The sequence below is a fragment of the Myotis nattereri genome, assembly GCF_964212035.1.
Source record: "Myotis nattereri genome assembly, chromosome: 19".
In the NCBI taxonomy this organism is placed as follows: domain Eukaryota; kingdom Metazoa; phylum Chordata; class Mammalia; order Chiroptera; family Vespertilionidae; genus Myotis; species Myotis nattereri.
In genome coordinates, this window is record NC_138095.1 from 12,059,521 (window position 1) to 12,079,507 (window position 19,987).

The 19,987-nt window shown below is 43.7% G+C and overlaps 1 protein-coding gene across 1 annotated transcript in view; it reads left to right on the forward strand.

The window, feature by feature from the left end:
• KNTC1 (kinetochore associated 1) overlaps nucleotides 1–17,420 on the forward strand; it is a gene marked incomplete at its 5' end in the record, with an annotated part of 59,285 nt that extends 41,865 nt beyond the window's left edge. The window contains 19 exons of the mRNA XM_081114104.1: nucleotides 974–1,145; nucleotides 1,232–1,290; nucleotides 1,418–1,634; nucleotides 2,901–2,974; nucleotides 3,252–3,462; nucleotides 3,582–3,691; nucleotides 6,755–6,801; nucleotides 8,036–8,114; nucleotides 9,340–9,458; nucleotides 10,081–10,216; nucleotides 10,600–10,695; nucleotides 11,060–11,116; nucleotides 12,151–12,205; nucleotides 12,289–12,352; nucleotides 12,887–13,016; nucleotides 14,614–14,703; nucleotides 15,125–15,270; nucleotides 16,050–16,140; nucleotides 17,119–17,420. Of these exons, the coding sequence (XP_080970230.1) occupies nucleotides 974–1,145; nucleotides 1,232–1,290; nucleotides 1,418–1,634; nucleotides 2,901–2,974; nucleotides 3,252–3,462; nucleotides 3,582–3,691; nucleotides 6,755–6,801; nucleotides 8,036–8,114; nucleotides 9,340–9,458; nucleotides 10,081–10,216; nucleotides 10,600–10,695; nucleotides 11,060–11,116; nucleotides 12,151–12,205; nucleotides 12,289–12,352; nucleotides 12,887–13,016; nucleotides 14,614–14,703; nucleotides 15,125–15,270; nucleotides 16,050–16,140; nucleotides 17,119–17,139 (1,974 nt within the window). The 3' untranslated portion in view covers nucleotides 17,140–17,420. The remainder of the gene's footprint in view (nucleotides 1–973; nucleotides 1,146–1,231; nucleotides 1,291–1,417; nucleotides 1,635–2,900; nucleotides 2,975–3,251; nucleotides 3,463–3,581; nucleotides 3,692–6,754; nucleotides 6,802–8,035; nucleotides 8,115–9,339; nucleotides 9,459–10,080; nucleotides 10,217–10,599; nucleotides 10,696–11,059; nucleotides 11,117–12,150; nucleotides 12,206–12,288; nucleotides 12,353–12,886; nucleotides 13,017–14,613; nucleotides 14,704–15,124; nucleotides 15,271–16,049; nucleotides 16,141–17,118) is intronic.
• Between the last annotated feature and the right edge of the window lie 2,567 nt (nucleotides 17,421–19,987).

A 19,987-nucleotide genomic window follows, 5' to 3' on the forward strand; every position in this document is an offset into this window, starting at 1 on the left:
GTCCGCAGGCCGACGCTCTATCCACTGAGCCAAACCGGTTTCGGCAAGAAGCTTTTATATCTTCTTTTTAAATTGGATTTTAAAAAAATTAGAATGAGTTGATTCAAAAGGTAGTTTATATAAGTCTGAGAAATATGAGATCTAAACCAAAGAGAAGTAAAGGATATAGAGGATTACTTTTAGATCTACTGCCTCTATATTTAAAATGAAATCAAGTGTTTTGGAGATAGCTCTCAAACTATTTGAAGAGAGCATAGGGAACACTCTCCTTTACCAGACATCCTACCAGCAACAAGGTTCCATGGATTTACATGGTATAATTTTTTTCATGACCAGATTAATTATGGTTTAGAACAGTGATGGTGAACCTATGACACGCGTGTCAGGTGACATGCGAACTCAATTTTTTGGTTGATTTTTCTTTGTTAAATGGCGTTTAAATATATAAAATAAATATCAAAAATATAAATGTTTGTTTTACTATGGTTGCAAATATCAAAAAATTTCTATATGTGACACGGCACCAGAGTTAAGTTAGGGTTTTTCAAAATGCTGACACGCCGAGCTCAAAAGGTTTGCCATCACTGGTTTAGAAGAATAACATTAAAGGTAAAACTACAAAAGATTTCCATCATCTTGATGAAAACAGTACCATCTCAGAAACAGAAATCTATGATGGTATAGAGTTAGGTGATTTTTTTTTTTTTAATGTCAGAGAAGGAAGGAAAGAGGGAGAGAGAGAGAGAGAGAGAGAGAGAGAGGAAAACATCAGTGATGAGAGAGAATCATTGATCAGCTGCCTCCTGCATGCCCCTCACTGGGACCAAGCCCACAATGAAACCAGGACCTCCTAGTTCATACATAGGTTGACGTTCAACCACTGAGCTACACCAGCCAGTCAAGAGGTAGATGATTTTTAAAACACTTAGGGTTAATTTAATCTCAAAGGAAAATGCTTTCTCTTGTGATACAGGCCTTGAGTCTTCTAAAGCACCTGAAGTCCTACAGGAGAATTTCCCCCCCAGTGGACCTCGAGTATCAGTATATGTTGGAGCATGTGATAACATTGCCATCGGCCGCCCAAACCAGACTGCCTTTTCACCTAATATTTTTTGGCACAGCACAGAACTTCTGGAAAATCCTCTGTATGTTCTTTAACTTCTTACGAATTTCACTGAGTAGCCAACACTTTCTTCTTAAGCCAATCCCACCGTCCTTGTTTCCTTTCCAGCTACAGAGCTCAGTGAGGAGTCCTTCCCGACACTGCTGCTCATTTCCAAGCTGATGAAGGTAACAGGTGCCAGCTCTGTAAGGCGTTTCCTTACCCTTTCGTTAGTCGGATCCTGCGGAGAGGACTTTATGCTGCTTTCTTTCTCCCATCAACCAGCCTTAACTTTTCTTTTTTTCTCCTTTGAAGTTTTCTTTGGACACTCTGTATGTGTCTGTCGCCAAGCATGTCTTTGAAAAAAAACTGAAGCCAAAACTAGTGAAGTCACCACAAGCGAAGTCCTCAACTTTGATTAACAAGGAAATAACCAAGATTGCTCAGACCATCGAATCCTACTTACTGTCGATAGTCAACCCGGAGTGGGCGGTAGCTATTGCCTTCAGTCTTGCCCAGGATATCCCAGAAGGTAGGGGTTCTTCCTTTAACTGCCCTTAGAATGGCCAGCTGTGTTGCTTTGTGAACTTTCAGTAAAAAAACAAAACAAAACTATGTTTATAGCTTTGAGGAGAAGCAATATGATAATTCAAAAAAGTATGTGCCCTCTCTCTTCACTTGTTTTACTGCTGGATGTTAAAAAGGCCCCAGTCGGGGAAGTAAGGCTCCTTGCTGCTTGCTCAGGGCGTGTGGATACAGGCTCCCCCTCGACGGTGGGAATATGAATTGATGCTTAACTTCCCACTATCCAGTCATACTTCCAATAATGAGTCCTTAGATAGTCTCACCTAATCAAACAGGTACACAAACACAAGTACTCGTTGCCATGGTTTTTTGTTGTAACAAAAGTTGAAAAAAACTAATTTTTAAAAATGTTCATTGATCAGAAAGTGGTTTAAAAAATAGAGCACATTTTCTTAGGATAGAGTGCTATGTAGTTGATTTGGAAAGATGTCCAAATGTTACATATGTATACATATATTTTTTCCTTTTTATTGAATTTATTGGGGTGACACTGGATAGCAAAATTATAGATTTCATGTGCACAATTCCACATCACATCATCTGTACACTGTATTGTGTGTTCACCACCCCAAGTCAACTCTCTTTCCATCACCATTAATCCCTCCCATACTCTTCTCCACCTCTCCCTAGCCCCCCCTCCGCCTCGAACAATCACCACACTGTTGTCTGTGCCCATAGTTTTTCTTTAAAATTTTTTACTCAATCCCTCGATCCCCCAACTCCACGCCCTCCCCCCCTCCCAGACAGTTGTCAGCCTGGTCTCTATCTGTGAGTCTCTCTATTTTGCATGTTAGTTTATTGTGTTCATTAGATTCCAGAAATGAGTGAGATCATGTGGCGCTTGTCTTTCTCTGACTGGCTTATTTCACTGAGCATAACGCACTCCAGATCCATCCATGCTGTCGCAAAGGGCCAAGATGTATATTAAGTGAGAACAGCAAATTGTACTATGTGTATGGTCTTATCCCTTTGGGGTTAAAATGTGTGTGCGCCCACACAGGAGACTTGGGAGGAATATAAGAAATAGAAATGGAAGCTGAAGAAGGGGCCTCTGGTTTTGCTTCCTAGTTGGCACTTTTCTGTCCTGTTTAGGTTGTTCTTATACTGTGAGCATGCATTTTTATAACTAAAAAAAAAAAAAAAAACTTGCTAATTTGACTAAAATACATTGTTTTGAAAGGATTAAGATCTGCTCTCTTCTTTATCTTTTCAGGTTCCTTCAAGATGTCCACTTTGAAATTCTGCCTGTATTTAACCGAGAGATGGCTGCAGAATATCCCACCTAAGGTGTGTCTGAACGCTAAAATCGAAGGCTCCTCTTTCTTTTTTATTTAAATTGTGCTCACCTCGCATGCCTCCTCATCCTGTCCTGGTGGTAAGCTTTTCCCAGGGTTTCCCAAGGTTGGGTGCCTAAAATGGAAAAAGAGATTGAGGCCTTTGTATTGGATCCTTAAGGATGTAACTAAGGCAGGGCCCTCCCTCCCAGGATTGGTAAATAGGCTAGTCTGTGTCTCCCTTGAGATTTAGAAAGCAAGCGTTTCTCTGTGCTTGGGAATTTTTAAAGGATGAAACGCGTGAGAAAGCCGAGGCTTTGCTGAAGAAGCTCCACATTCAGTACCGGCGATCAGGCACCGAGGCCGTGCTCATAGCCCACAAGCTGAACACGGCAGAGTATCTGAGGGTGATTGGAAAACCAGCACATCTCATCGTCAGTCTGTACGAACATCCTAGCATCAACCTCAGAATTCAGAATGCCTCTGGCAAGGACTATCCCGGTGAGGACAGCACCCTTGCTATCTTGTTGTCCGAGGAGAGCTATCATTTTGATTCCTAGTTCTCTTGCATTGAGAATGTAGACTTTTCTTTTTTTAATTCTTCATCTTGAATATTTTAGATATTCACGCAGCAGCTAAAGAAATAGCCGAAGTCAATGAAATTAATCTGGAAAAAGTGTGGGACATGTTGCTGAAAAAATGGCTGTGCCCATCCACAAAACCTGGCGAAGTAAGTTTGTCCTCAAGAGTATCTTTCATATCTGTTGTCTCACACTGGGAGAACCTTCTAATTAGGAGCACAGAATCTTAAAAGAAGAAACCTTTGTTCAGTTTAGTACCTCCTATTATCTGATGAGTTTTAATGACGTTGTTTACTTTTTTAAAAATATGTGTATTTTTAATGATTTCAGAGAGAAAGGGAGAAAGATGAAAATAAAATCAGTGATGAGAGAGAATCATTGATTGGCAGCCTCCTGCACGCCCCACATTGGGGATCGAGCGCACAACCCGGGCAGGTGCCCTGGTTGGGAATCGAGCCGTGACCTCCTGGTTCATAGGTGGATGCTCAACCACTGAGCCACACCAGCTGGGCCACTTTTTCTTTCAGCTTAAATATTGTTTTGCAACTATTTTACCTTTCAACTGGTGATTCCAGGTGAATATAGGTATAAAATAAGTGGCCTGCCGAAACCGGTTTGGCTCAGTGGATAGAGCGTCGGCCTGCGGATTGAAAGGTCCCAGGTTTGATTCCAGTCAAGGACATGTACCTGGGTTGCGGGCACATCCCCAGTAGGGGGTGTGCAGGAGGCAGCTGATTGATGTTTCTCTCTCATCGATGTTTCTAACTCTCTATCTCTCTCCCTTCCTCTCTGTAAAAAATCAATAAAAAATATATTTTAAAAAAGAGAAATGGCCTGCTCTTACACTCAGATTCACGGATTTACTTTATTCTGAAGTAATTTCAGTCATACAGAAAAGTTGCAGTAGAATGAAAGAATTCCTGTCTATCCCTCACCCAGCTCCGTCAGAGTTCAACGTTTTGCCATATTTGCTTTATTACTCTCCCCATAATGTATATATTCGTAATATTTTTCTGAACCATTTGAGAGTAAATTGCATACGTCTTCCCCCTTTACCCTTTAATAGTTACGAGCACATTTCCTAAGAACAAGGCTTTTCTCTTACTTAACCACAGTATAATTATCAAAGTCAGATAATTTAATATTGACATAATACTGATACAATACAAACAGACTTGAATCTATAGTCCATGTTATAATTTAACCATTTGTCCCAATAATGTTCTTTATAGCAAGTTTTCCTCCTGGGACCAGGATCAAGTTCAGGATTATGTGCAACATTTATTTGTTACATTTGTAATCTCTTTTAATCTAGAGCAGTTCCATAACTTTTCCTTGTTGTTGGTGACACTGACATTTTTAAAGAAAAGAATCCAGTTATTTCCTAAGCTGCTCCTCAATTTGGATTTGTATAATGTCTTCTTATTATAAGATTAGAATTATGCATTTTGGGCCAGAGTACTACCTAAACGATACTATGTCCTTCTCAGGGTATGACATTTGGCCCAGATGTCTGCTTGCCCTAATAGGTGAGGTTAATTTACTTAACCTTGGCTAGATCATCAGCCTATGGACTGAAGGGTTCTGGGTTCGATTCTGATCAAGGGCACATACCCAGGTTGCGGACTTGATCCCCAGTGGGGGGCGTGCAGGAGGCAGCTGATCAATGATTCTCATCATTGATGTTTCTATCTCGCTCTCCCTCTCTCTTCCTCTCTGAAATCAATGAAAATATTTTTTTTATATACATATTTTATTGATTTTTTACAGAGAGGAAGGGAGAGAGATAGTTAGAAACATCGATGAGAGAGAAACATCGACCAGCTGCCTCCTGCACATCTCCTACTGAGGATATGCCCGCAACCCAGGTACATGCCCTTGACCGGAATCGAACCTGGGACCTTTCAGTCCGCAGGCCGACGCTCTATCCACTGAGCCAAACCGGTTTCGGCTAATGAAAATATTTTTTAAAATAAAGTGTAACGGGAATAAACCTATTTTTTAAAAAATTAGATACCTTAGTGAAAATATTGTCTATTTCTCTATTACACAGTTACTATGTTTCCTTTTGTAATTATTAGAGGGAGGTACTTTGAAACAGTATATTTTGTTTCTCTTCAAACTCCTCCCCCACCATGCATATGCCCCAATTTGACATCTATTGATAATTCTTTTTTTACGATTTATCTTTGTTTTTGGAAGTATTACAGATGTCCTCTTCCCCCACCCCATTGACTCCCGCCACCTCACTCCGCCCCTTCCCCAGGCCTTCACCGCACTGTTGTCTGTGTCCATGAATTCTCACTTGAACCTATATTAACTCTGACGGACACTGTTTTGGAAGGGTGCAGGCCAGTTTGGTTTGTAAAGTTCTTATCGTGGGTTTGCCAATGTCAGCTTTTTTAGAAATAATATCATTAAATCTAAATTTATGGAGGGATTCAGCAATCCAAATGCAGAAATGTCTGTACTGTTTCCTCTAAGTATTTACGAAGAACAAAATCTGTGCTTCAGGGGGCACAGAGGAGTCAGAGGCACATCTGGACCCTTCAGAGTGCAGGGTTGACTCAGGAACCAGAATGGTTTAACCTACACATTTGGAGTTCTAAACCGAAAAGTTCCTCAAGGCCAGGAACTTGGTTCGAACACAGCACCTAAAACATTGCTTTGTAAATCCCATGAAAATATACTGAATTAGTGAGCGACTCATTTGAAATTCATAGAGTCCTTTTAAAAATTACCCAATGGCTGTAGCTTCAGGAGGACGGGAGGGTAGGTTTTGTTTACTCAGGGAGCCCATGTGGCCAGAACGGTGCCTGGCACCTAGTGAGTGCTCAGTAAATGTTTTCTTTCCTTTTTTTGGTATAATGCTTTATTATTGAAAGTAGTATACATGTCTCCTTTTCCCCCCCTTGACCCCCTCCAACCCCCCACCCCACACACACACACATCTGGCCCCCCCCACCGGACCTCACTGCCCCATGGTCTGTGCCCATCGGCCATGCATCTATGTGCAAATATTTTCTTGACTGAATGAATGTTAGTAAACCCATTTTCTAAGCAAGAAAATATAGTGAATTGTACTGAAATTTCTTGCATGTAGACAATTTTTATATTGGGTTTTTCATCTAATAGATTTTCCATAATTTTATCTAGCTCAACAAACTTTATTAAGTCTTGACTTTTTTTTCTCCTTTTTTACTTTCTCAAAGAACCCATCAGAAATCTTTGAACTTCAAGAAGATGAAGCACTGCGAAGGTATTCTTTCTTTGCTTATATTTACCCATATCCTCTTGCCCAGTCGGAATCTTACTAGTAAATTTGTCAGAGGTCAGTTTTGAAAACCCTTTCCTGATAGAGCTTGGATCAGTCTCTGCGAAGAATCAATTCTTTGATATATGGCTGTGAGCAGGTATAAGTATCTGCAGCGCAATAAATAAGCAGCAGCCAAGATTCAGAATTTCTGAACCTTCAATGAGTTCCTACTAATGTCGAGGCCTCTTAGAACACCTTTAGCAGAGACTGCGCCTCAGGCCAAGGAAACCTTCCAATTCGCTGGGACCTAGGCCCAAGCCCCCTTTATGTTCTCTCCGCCTGTTGAGCTGGGTTGGCTCAGCCGTGGGCCACCAGGGTTTCTTCTCCCTTCCAACCTGAGACAGACCAGAGAAGGCACATCAGTCTCACCCAGTGCTCAGTCTGATTGATCACAACTTGCTCTCCTGGGAAGACTCTCTGGGCCGGAATCAGAAAGAATGTGGTAACCCATTAGCAATGCTTGGCGCAGGCGTGGGAGAGGGCGTGGTGACACACAGCTAGCTTTCTGCCATTCCTGGTCTAGGCCACAAGTAGGTCAGGTCCCCCAGGAAGCCCTGCATCAGCCCTGGAGGTCTGAGAGAGGACGTGGAAGGACCAGCCCAAGGAAAGAATCTCTCCTGGTTCGGACAGAGCTGGCCTGCCCCCCTCATGGCCTCCTTGCCTCTGGACTTCACTGAGTGCTTGCATAGTGTTGGGGGTGGAGGCACCTTTAGCTAAGTATGAGGCAGGTCCTAGGATGTCTGACTAAATTAGCCACAGGGAAGTCGTGTTAACAACTCGGAGAGAGAGAATCCCTAGAAAGGAGCCCAAAAGGGATTTTTCCTTCATGCCAATTGTGTAACTTCCAGCCTTTTCCCACTGAAAGCTCCACGCCCCCTACACCCGCCCAGTACGCCGGTGCCACTGATCCCAGGCTTTGACTGAAAACAAAATCGTCCATGTGCAGTAGTTGGTGTATTTTGCAGCTATGGTTTGTGTTAATTTCTTACATAGAATTTAAATGATCAGAGATCAACTAGCCATTTGATGGATGAGAAGACTGTTTATTGTGTTATCATCTAGGTAAAAGGGAAAGCAAAAATGGCCTTGACCCATAACCCTTCAGATCTCTGTTTGGGATGCCTAATGACTTTCTCTGTGTATCTAAATATAACAACTTTTAAACAACTTTTTTCAGAGTCCTGTATCTCCTCCAGTCTCGTCCGATTGATTATAGTTCAAGAATGCTGTTTATATTTGCAACATCAGCTACAACTGTAAGTCCTGGGAACTTAGTCAAAACTCATGTCCTGCATCTCAGCCTAATATTTTTCTCTGCATACTTGCCATGCTCGATATCATTAACAGGCGATTAAGATAATGCTCACTTGTGTACTTATTCAAAGTATGCCTTACTTTGTAATATCTGCCAAACTCCATGTAGTGCTGGCTTCTGTAACATCCCGCTTAGCAAACCGAATGGTGTGCCAGTTCCCACAGGTTATCTACACTCAGGGTTGCTAACTCCCTGGTTGGTCAGCATTCCTGATAGCAAGGGGCCAACCAGAGAAAACTCCACCCTGGCCTCGGGGCCCTGCGCAGCCGGCTTCCCCTCCAGTCACGCACTGAATTTGAGCTGAAACGACCCATTCCTTTTGCTTCTCGTAAAGGCAGCAGGGCCTCTTTGCGTGAGCATGTAGAAATGTGCGGAGGCCATTGGACCCCAGGGAGACAAAGGTGTAGCTAGAAGGACAGGAGGAAGGAGAGGACCCCAGGGAGACAAAGGTGTAGTTAGAAGGACAGGAGGAAGGAGAGGACCCCAGGGAGACAAAGGTGTAGCTAGAAGGATAAGAGGAAGGAGAGGACCCCAGGGAGACAAAGGTGTAGCTAGAAGGATAAGAGGAAGGAGAGGAGGAAAGTGTGAGAAGCTGAGGGTGTGTCCTTGACAGCGAGAGGGAATTTTCCCCTTTTTTCATGCATAGCAGTTATTATTTCAGGTAAAAATGGCTTTCCAGGAAAAGTGGCTCACGCTTTCCCCTGAAAAAACCATCACGCTGCAGTATGCCTGACGCACACTTCCTATTTTGTCAGACAGAATATTCATGAGTACATTTTAATTAATTAATATTCAAATGTGAGCTCTTAATCTATTCAAGAGTTGAGGTTTAATCAGATTAATTTTTACTGCTTCATCAAACCCTCTTGAGTGGAGGTCATCGCTCATGTTCAGTGCTGCCACTGCGGGCTGCCACCACAGGGGGGCGTCCCTTCCTTGATTTGAACCAGCAGTGTTATTAGGAGAACAGCTTTGACCGTTCCCTCCTGAATGAGTTCGAGGAACACTCCTCAGGGTTCCATGGACCACACTTTGCCAACTACTGACTCCCTCAGAACGGAGATTGACTTTAAATGTTTTTAAAATGATGTTGCTTGTGTTACCTGAGTTTTGACTCAGGCACAGCATGCAGACATGCAACTCCCCAAACATGTTTGGTTTTACAGACATTAGATATGGGTCAGTTAACCTTTGCCCACAGAACACGGGCTCTTCAGTGTCTCCTGTATTTGGCTGACAAGGAAACTATAGAATCGCTCTTCAAAAAGCCCATCGAAGAAGTCAAGTAAGTAGACTTTTTAAATCGCGTTAAGAGCCGAAACCGGTTTGGCTCAGTGGATAGAGCATCGGCCTGTGGACTAAAAGGTCCCAGGTTCGATTCAGGTCAGGGGCACGTACCTTGGTTGCAGGCATATCCCCAGTGGGAGATGTGCAGGAGGCAGCCGATCGATGTTTCTCTCTCATCGATATTTCTAACTATCTCTCTCCCTTCCTCTCTGTAAAAAATCAATAAAATATATTAAAAAAATAAATAAATAAATCGCGTTAAGAAATAGGCAACAAAGCAGGTCGTTGTTTGGGAGGGTAGCTGGCAGGGCTGTGGTTTGGAAGAGGGCATCAGCGAGGCATGGAAATGGACCTTGGGTGTCCTTGACATGGTGGCAACAGGGAAACAGGCCTGTGAGAAGCTCTTCTTCCCCTCGCTCCTGCGAGACCTTTAGACACTGAATGTTTTCTGCCTCTTGCTCAAACTGATGTCTTCCTAATATTATATTCAGTGGATCTTTTCAGAAACCTAGAATAGGCATTTACAAACAAACAGGCCTAATTTATCCAGATGGTGGCTTTTATTTTAAGTGTAAACATGGCCTAAGAGAATGTTTACTGTGAATGCCTCTGTTTTCCAGATCTTACTTGAAATGTATAACTTTCCTGGCGTCTTTTGAGATGTTGAATATCCCCATTACCTATGAATTATTTTGCAACAGTCCTAAGGAAGGCATGATTAAGGGTCTATGGAAAAACCACAACCACGAGTCCATGGTATGTACACCGAGTCACCTGTCACCTCAGCTTCCTGAAAGACAAAACCAGAGGAACTATTCCCGGGCCAGTCTGCCGCTGTGAGAGCTTTTCTTCTGTCCTGTCCTGGCGGGTGACGGGGCGACTTGGGCGTCTTACCTCTCTTCCTGAAGGCCAAGGCCATCCCTCTCAAGAGAAAGCATCCTTCCCCAGGCCTGTCTCTCCTCGTCTGGACGAGAGAAGAGACGGCCCTGGGTAGGAAGGGGTAGAGCTTCACCTCCTCCGCGTTGTCTGTGGGAAGTTAGTGTCCGAGGCAGCCGGAGCCCAGGGGGGTCGGATGCCTTTGGCAGAGGTGGTTTGATTGTCTGGTGCGGAGAGCAGTACGACTTTTCTCTCTCCTGTAGGCAGTGAGACTGGTGACTGAGCTTTGTTTAGAATACAAAATCTATGACCTGCAGCTGTGGAACGGACTCCTGCAAAAGCTTCTTGGCTTCAACATGGTAAGACGTGGTACCCTCCCCTGCAGTGTCGTTTCCAGCTCTGGCCCGGCAGCGCTTCAGCCGCTGCCGGCGGTGCTCGCTACTGAACGGATGCATGCTGCAAACGTCACCCTCCCTGGCTCAGGACTTCCTGTGAGGCCAGGGAAAGTGCAGACTCAGAATGATGCAGATCTCCCAGGAAACAGGGAGGGGGGGCTCCCTGGCCTCGTTTGATGTTCGTGGATGTGTAAGCGCACTGCTGCGGTGGTTCTCAGGGAAGATGAATTTGACTGATACTCCCTTTGAAAGAATCCGATATCTCATGTGGAAATTTTCTGTTTTGGTGATCTTTGGAACATTTTGTTTTTTGTTTATTTTCCCACAGATTCCTTATCTAAGGAAAGTTTTAACAGCCATTTCTAGCATCCATTCTTTGTGGCAGGTATGTAATTTTTTTTTAAGTAAGTTTTATAGAATTTAATCTCTATACTCTCTGGCCTGGTGACTCCTGGTCACGCCCGGTTAGTGATTGTCTCCTTAATAAAGGACAGAGCTGATCTGCTGTGGGAGGATGTTCCTGACGGTGGTGCTCACACTCGGAACACTCAGCTCCGATGTCACCTCCTCCAGTACCTCACTGTCCAGGCCCCGTGCGTCACACCTCAAAGCGCTGACTCATCTGTGATGGTTGTCAGAGCACCATTTACCCTAATTACACGTTCGACCACCCCTCGGGGACTTTGAAGATCTTTAAAGTCAGAGACCACGTCATTTTTTTCTAAATTTCATAAGTTGTGCACCCACATCATCATTATCACATAAAAATATATAATGTATTGGTGTCGTCCAGATTGTTACATATCAACACATAGATCTCTTTTTTTTTTTAATTAAGATACACACACACACACACACACACACACACACACACACACACTAGCCAGTTTGGCTTAGTGGATAGAGCCTCAGACCACGGGCTGAAGGGTGCCGGGTTCAATACCAGTCAAGGGCACGTACCTCGGTTGCAGGTTTGATCCCTGGCCCTGGTCAAGGCACATGCAGGAGGCAACCAATCAATGTGTCTCTCACATTGATGTTGCTCTCTCTCTGCCTCTCCCCCTCCCTTCTGCTCTCTCTAAAAAGCAATGGAAAAATATCCTCAAGTGAGAATTAACAATAAAAAAAATTTATAATTCACATGTAAAATTCACCCTTTTAAATGTACAACTAAGTGGGGTTTTGGGGGTTTTTTGTTTGTTTGTTTGCTTTTGAGAGAGAAATGTTAATTTGTTGTAACTAAGCTACCCGGCCAGGGCTGCTGAAAAATTATCCTACAGTCTAATCACCTCAAACACAGAGGTATCAGTTGAGGACTTTGGTTGAGCATCCAGCATGTGAGCTCGGGGTGTGCGTGTTGTGACTGCCCAGTAGCCTCTGCTGGCCCAGGCGTGCGTTCTGACACACGTGTCCCCACAGGTGCCCTACTTCAGCAAGGCCTGGCAGCGTGTGGTCCAGGTCCCGCTGCTTTCAGGTACTGTCCCCTCCTCTGGGCCATGGAGGGTCGCGTTTTGTGGTTGTGCGTGTGTCTACATTTTTTTGTTTGTTTATTTTCAGCCTCTTGTCCTTTAAGCCCCAGCCAGTTATCAGATTGTTGTGAGAGTCTCATTGCTATTCTCGAGTAAGTGAAATATTTGTTTTCCTACCAAAAAAAAAAAAAAATCCCATTTATTGCTTGTGAAATTCCTTTTTAATAGATATCTGTTACGGGGTAGTTTCTTTTTCTTGGGAAGGTAAACATACCACTTGCTTTTAAATTAAGTATCTCTTATTTTTATAACGTCTACTTTCCATGTGTGGTACCACTGGTAACCGGATATGCTGTTGGTTCCCAGTTTCAGTGAGAGTATAGAGTACCGTTTGTGACTACCCTGAGTGACAGACACAGTGTTGTCTCATGGGACGTTTGTCTTATGTGGAGGCTTTCAGACATAATCATAGCAGCAGCCAGTGGTCTGCATTCCTGTGGGTAGATCCTTTGCCTGCAGGAAGAACGCCATAGCAGTCGTGAGTTGCTCGCTGCTAAGCAGGTGTTATGCACAGCACTTCAGTGTCTTAAGATTACTGAAAGCATAGGCAAGTAACAAGTGGGGAACACTACAAACAAGGGACTCGGACAGTGTCATCTCATGACTAATCGTGCGCTCTCTCCAAGATGTCCCGTTTCGGATGATCTCGACATGGTTGGAGTCGCCAGGCAGTATGTCCAGTTAGAGCTTCCAGCTTTTGCGTTAGCCTGTCTCATGCTCCTGCCCCACTCAGAGAAAAGACACCAGCATATCAAGGTATCCGGGAAAGTATGCTCTGGGGCTGCCAAAGAAACGGAAGGTCTTAGAACTGCATGTCCCCCGAGAAAGGTCGCGTGTTCTTTTCACCAAACCAGCAGAGCAGGGGCACATCAGTGTGGACAGGGCAGGATTGTGGGGTGGGGGTGGAGGTGGGGGGGTAGTGGAAGGTAAGACTGGAAGCTAGATGGAGGCTAGTCTGAGGGAAGCCTTAAGAGTGCATCTTTGTCAGTAGGGAACAGTCAGTTTTCCCAGAAGAGTTAAGTGAAATGATCAGAAATACTTCAGAAGGAATAATCCATTTCAGCTTGGAGGAAAGAGGTGTCAAGAAATGAAACTCTAGGAGGGTGAGTGGGCAATGGAGGATAAGGACACATATGTAATACCTTAATCAATAAAGAAAAGGGAAAAAAAGAAATGAAACTCTGGGGAAGCTAGTATCTCGCTAAATCCATGTGCAGCAAACTTGTGGAGAGGCCAGGAAAGCGTGAGGGGATCAATCCCCAAAGTAGGTGGTAGCCATGAATGAAAATGAACTGGAGGAGGAGACTACCAGGAGGGCAGCTTGGCTTTGTGATTGGAGGAGGGAGGTAGAAGAGAGCGGAGAGTCAGGTCTGTGTGTGGGTGCCACAAAGGGAGCCGCAAGGACACTAAGGACAAAACTTAAAAAAAAAAAAAAATAACTTTTGCCATTTTCTCAGTGGTTAGAGCACCGGCCCTCGGACTGTAGGGTCCCAGGTTCGATGCCATTCAAGGGCATGTACTTCAGTTGCAGATTCAATCTCTGGCCCGGTTCGGGGAGTGTGCGGCAGGCAACCAGTCAGTGTGTCTCTCACATCAATGTTTCTCTTTCTGTCTCTCCCCCTCCCTTCCACTCTCTCTAAAAAATCAATGGAAAAATATCCTCAGGTGAGGACAAACCAAACCAAACAAAAAAACTCTCATTCCCGCTGTAACACAGAACAAGTAGAACAAAGCATCTGGAAATGTTTCCTTGGTCGTTTGTTCTAATCGTTTTATTTTTTTCAAAGCCGCCTGTGCTTATCTTTGACTGTGTGCTTTCCTGACTATTCATAACCTCATCTGTTGCTGCTCTTCTGAGTGCTAGTATTTAAATAGATTCCTTTTGGCACTTAGAATGACAACATGCCTATTATTAAACAGCTCTTACGGTTGGAATGGGCATTTTTGTAAAATGCTTCTTACCTGATTTCAATAATTTTTGGTTGACAGAGGCATTTTTTCCTATAATAGAAATCCTTTAAGATATTTCAAATTTGCCGAAACCGGTTTGGCTCAGTGGATAGAGCGTCGGCCTGCGGACTGAGGGGTCCCAGGTTCGATTCCGGTCAAGGGCATGTACCTGGGCTGCGGGCACATCCCCAGTGGGAGGTGTGCAGGAGGCGGCTGATCGATGTTTCTCTCCCATCGATGTTTCTAACTCTCTATCTCTCTCCCTTCCTCTCTGTAAAAAATCAATAAAATATATTAAAAAAAAAAGATATTTCAAATTTAAAAAGGGAATACTTTACAGCTTGGACAGACATGAGTAGTAATTATGCTTCTCCGTCAACTGTGTTTTGATTTGTTTCTCTAGACCTTTCTGAACTCGTGCAGCCCTCAGGTCATTTTACAGCAATTGGAGGAGCATATGAGTACTGGCCAGCTGGCAGGGTTTTCACATCAAGTAAGAGAAGATTTCATCTCCTTTTTGTTATGAAAAATTAGGTTTTAGAAGGTAATCATTTTCCTGAAACCTGGATGAAGCGAAAAGTTACTGTCTCAATCTTTTCGTTAATACATACTATTCATTTGCTTTTATTAAAACCTATACATTTTTTTAATAGCAGGGACCCTGGCTGTCTTGTTTATTGCTGTGCTTTTTTAAAAGTCCCAAAGTGCTTAACCACAATTACTTCCTACTTATTTACTGTATATAGTACTGAAATGGGCCAACGCAGTCCCCGGCCCCCCCGGCCCACCCCCTCACAAAGGAGTGCGTTACATCACGATGACAGTCTCACTCCTGATTGTCAGAAATGTTTCGGAATTAACTAGGACTTGGCATTTAACACGTTGTTAATATGACGATACCTGTCATTCTATAGATTCAAAATCTGGTTCTGAATAATATCAGAAATAAGAAGGAGTTTGGGATTTTGGCAAAGACAAAATACTTTCAAGTGTTGAAACTGCACCTGATAAACACCAACAACATCACTGAGCTGGTAAACTATTTGGCAAATGAAGTAAGGTAAGTCAATTAAAAAAAAAAACAACTTACCATAGAATGTCCTTAATTGTATCTTTAATTTGGAGGAAAACATCAAACAATTATAGCGCTGTTTGGTTGTAACTCAAGGCTCCAAACGTTACCTTGTGGCATTACTACCCGTACCCAGAGGTCAATTGTCTTGTAGCCCATCCCTTGGAACATGCACTGGGAATCAGACAAACAAGCTGCCTGAGCCTCCAAAGTAGGTGTCTCTCAGCTCCGCTCTGAAACCCTACATGACAGCTTTAGTTCTTAGCGTTTGCTCAGAGTCGATGGCTCATGTATCATAATGTTGGCCAAGCCTGGTTATCTAATTTTCCAGCATCCACAAGTTTGGAAACAACAAGCTTCTCCTGGGATAAGGTTGGGAACAGATCTGTAAAGTGAAAAGGAGAGAGAAGAAACGGGGTGACCCTGAAGAAAGGCAAGGGATTAGCATGCCTCCTGGGCCATCCCTCCCTCCACCTAGCTGTGCTGGTCACATGGGAGGCGTGCCTCTCTCCTGACCACAGCACGGATCTCTTTCTGCTTGTGTATCGCTCGGGCCCAACCATAATCACTTGCTGTCATTTGTGAACGAGCGTTATTTTTTGATGCGTGATCTATATAGAGCTGGCTGCACGTATTTCAGACATGCAATCGGATGAGTTTTGACATATGTCTACACCGGTGAGGCCATCACCACAATCCAGTTAGCGAGCATAGTTCCCACCCCCAAAGCTTTCCTCATTCCCTTCTTTTTCTCTCTGATGCTGTAGCGTAGATGAAGCGTCCGTCTTTATAAGTGAGTACTCAAAGCACCGTGGGAACCCTGTGCCCGCAGACGCCGCGCCCTGTGAGATTCTGAAGGTAAAGCTGCCCGCAGTTACCTGCACTCTCACCAGCCTGACGCCATTTCTATTTCCAGGGTCTTGACACTGAGCCAGACTTGTTCTGCAGATCACTGTTTTCACATGTGACTGCATATATTTTTTGTATTTTACTTTTTTTATAAGAGAGTCCCAGGCCAGCAATGAAGAGGCCATGGCTCTCCTCTGAGCTCTGCACCAAGTGGCCATGTGGCCTCTAGCCAGTCACTGACCCTGGGCCAGCTCTGGCCTTACACCTGGGCCGCCTGCTCTCCAGCTTCCTCCTAAAGTCTTGCTTTTCAAACTGAAGCAAGTGAGACACTACATTTCCAAAGGCCTTGGTTAATGTGGTGCTTGAGTATCAATTGCTTTTACTTCTCCTTTTTTAGTTACCTAAGACATAAGTGTTCCCTAAGGAAAAAAGAGAAATTTGCAAGAGCAAAAAAAACAAAGTTCTTAATCTCTTGAAATCTCACTACCAAGAGAGAGTATCACTGTTAACATTTTGGTATATATTCTTCCCAATGTCTTTATATATAAAATATGCATGTAAATTACTTCTGCTTCTATTTTGAATTTAAATACAAGGTAAATATTTTTATTCTGATCATGAATTAGTAGTTTTAGTAAACCTAAATATTGTGGGGGGTTTTCTGTCCTTTGGTCCAAAATAGACATATTAAAATAAGCCTACATGTTCTTAACTTTCATTAATAACTTCCAAGTCTGTTGTGCTCAGTGGCATAAAATTGCTTTTTTCAAAAAGGGAGAAAATGAATTTAGGAGATGAATTTGTGGCCCTTAAAAATAGGTTTTTCTATAGTCCTTTTCATCTGAACTGCTCAAGAATGTTATGTGTTGATTTTTAGCAATACAGTTAAACCTTAAGTTCTTTAGTTTATCTGAGCATTTTCTATTTTAAAAAAAACAACACCTAAATGACACTCATAAAAATACTTCTGTGTTTCTTCCCATTTAGATGTTTCTTAATGGATCATAGTCAGTCATCAAACCTTTCTCAGGAAGAGCCAGAGGAAGTTTGGAGCCCGCTATCAACTGACCATATTTATTACGGTTGTTAAAATTGTGCAATCTCTGTGTTATAGCTGCTGTCAAATATCTGACAAGTGATGCTAAGACACTTGGTAGTTTGTCCCATAAAAAAGTTATATCCTGAGTTAATAAATCTTTTATTTGCCAAGTTACTTGTATAACTTAGAGAGACAATTTTTCTTACCATATATGAAGGAAATAAAAATGCAAAGATATTTTGCTCCCTGCAGAAGAAAAGCAAGTACTTGTAGCCTATTTCTTCCTCATATAAAAATAAGAATGTCAGTATTTTTTTTTTCCAGAGAGGAAGAGAGGAGAGAGAGAAACATCAATGATGAGAAAGAATCATCCATCAGCTGCCTGCTGCAGGCCCCCTACTGGGGGGCAAGCCTGCAACCTGAGCATGAGCCCTGACCTGGTTCATAGGTGGACACTCAACCACTGAGGCACACCAGCCAGGCCAGAATGTCATTCTAACTAATGTTATTCTAGTAAACATGTATATAATTTTTTGCCTTAGCCAGTTTAGCTCAGTGGATAGCCAAGGGGTCCCAGGTCTGATTCCAGTCAAGGGGTCAAGGGCAGGTACCTCAATTGCAAGCTCCTCCCCAACCTGGGCCCTGGTCAGGGCACGTGCAGGAGGCAACCAATCTATGTGTTTCTTTCACGTTGTTATTTCTCTCTGTCTTTCCCTCTCTCTAAAAAATCAATGGAAAAATATCCTCGGGTGAGGATTTTTTTTAAAAGTATATAATTTTTGCTGCAAATGCAGAGTATGTCAGTTTGTGGCCAGACAGGAAAATAGAAAACACTCCAGATAATTCAAGTGGAGATGGATTGAATGCCAGAAATTGGTTCCAAAGTTGTTAAAAGAACCAAAAGGCCAAAAGGGGGATGGAGGGAGGCCACTTGGGAGGCACAAGGGAAAGGGCTATTAGTCGAAGGTCAGGGAGCTGCCCCTTCCTGCCCCTGGGTTGGAGCCTCCAGCCCCCATTCTCCACGGAGCTGGTGGAGCCCACTGCTCCGCTCGGAGGCTGAGTCGCCTCCTCCAGTACTGCTGCGGCATCACCACCGCAGCCCGCAGCCGTCCTCGGGCACCCTCCGCTGTGGCTGCCTCTGCCAAGCCACTGCTGAAGGGAAGTACCTCTGTGCTTTCACCAACCTCTGATCTCGTGCCAGTGCCAAGAAACGACGGGACAGAGCAGGAAGCCGTCTGGCCGGGAGCGTGGGGCGTGGCGTGTGCAGGCTGTAAGCCCCAAGTAGGAGGATGGCCCAGAAGGGCGGCGTGGTGCCGAAAGGCAGCAGACACGGCCGGGCACAAAAATAATCGTAGCTCTTATTCCGCCTTCGTCATCTGTTTGCTACGCTTGTGAATAACTTGATGGTACGAGGATTGGTCGGCCTTTTTGTGCCAGTTGAGAAAATACTTGTTTCTATATCAGCATCATGATTGAAAGCATGGGTTTTGGAATAAAACACGTCTGGAATTGAATATGGTGCTATCCTGTACCAGCTGTGTGAACCCTGGCAAGTTACAGAATTTCCCAGGCGGTGTAAGTGGCCGTTCACCTGCTCTCTCCGGACATGCACAGACTGCACCACTATTTCCCGCAAAGCTTTCCCACAACACTTGCAATGATTTCCTTAAGGTACATTCCCAGGAGCATGTTTACCAGATCAAAGGACATGAAGACCGTTTTTAAGGCTCTAGATCAGTGATGGCGAACCTTTTGAGCTCAGCGTGTCAGCATTTTGAAAAACCCTAACTTAACTCTGGTGCCGTGTCACATACAGAAATTTTTTGATATTGGCAACCATAGTAAAACAAAGATTTACATTTTTTATATTTATTTTATCTATTTAAATGCCATTTAACAAAGAAAAATCAACCAAAAAAATGAGTTCACGTGTCACCTCTGACACGCGTGTCATAGGTTCGCCATCACTGCTCTAGATGCAAAGTGCCACACTGCATGCATGTCAGGAGGCCTTGGCAAATGTCCGCTGTCCTGCACCCGTCCTCTCCAATGCGAAGCGATCTTACTGTTAAAAACTTTTTGCTGCCTGGCCGGCTTGGCTCAGTAATTGAGCATCAACCTATGAACCAGAAGGTCACGGTTCAATTCTTGGTCAGGGCACATGCCCAGGTGGTGGGCTCATCCTCTGTGTACAGCGTGATCAATGATTTTTCTCTCATCATTGATGTTTCTACCTCTCTCTTTCCCTTCCTCTCTGAAATCAATAGAAGTTTTTAAAAATTTTAAAATCTTTTTGTTGATTTGCTGGGTAACAGTGGTGTCTCGCTATTTAGGATTGTATTTCTTTGATGTTTACGTAATTGAACCTTAAGAATAGTAAATGTGAGGCTGACATTGCAAGCAGAGCCCATAGTTGTATCCTTGGGTGTAAATGTGCAAGGAATGGAAGGCTCAAAGGGTGGCACTAGACCGTCACAAATGGAAATGAGCCGCCTGCCAAACCGTCTCAAGCTCAGCCAAAACGGTTCTTTTCCGTAACATCTGTGTGCTTGCTCAGAATACAGACCTTAGGTCAGGGGTGGGGAACCTTTTTTCTGCCAAGGGCCACTTGGATATAACATCATTTAGGGGCCATGCAAAATTATCGGCTTAAAAATTAGCCTGCTAGTCAACCAAGGACCTTGTATGCATATATGCATGGCCCATGGACACAGACAGTGGGGCAGTGAGGTCCTGGGGTAGGGGGCGGGGGTGGACTGAAAGGGTTCAATGGGGGGGGGGGAAGGAGACATGTAATACTTTCAACAATAAAGAACT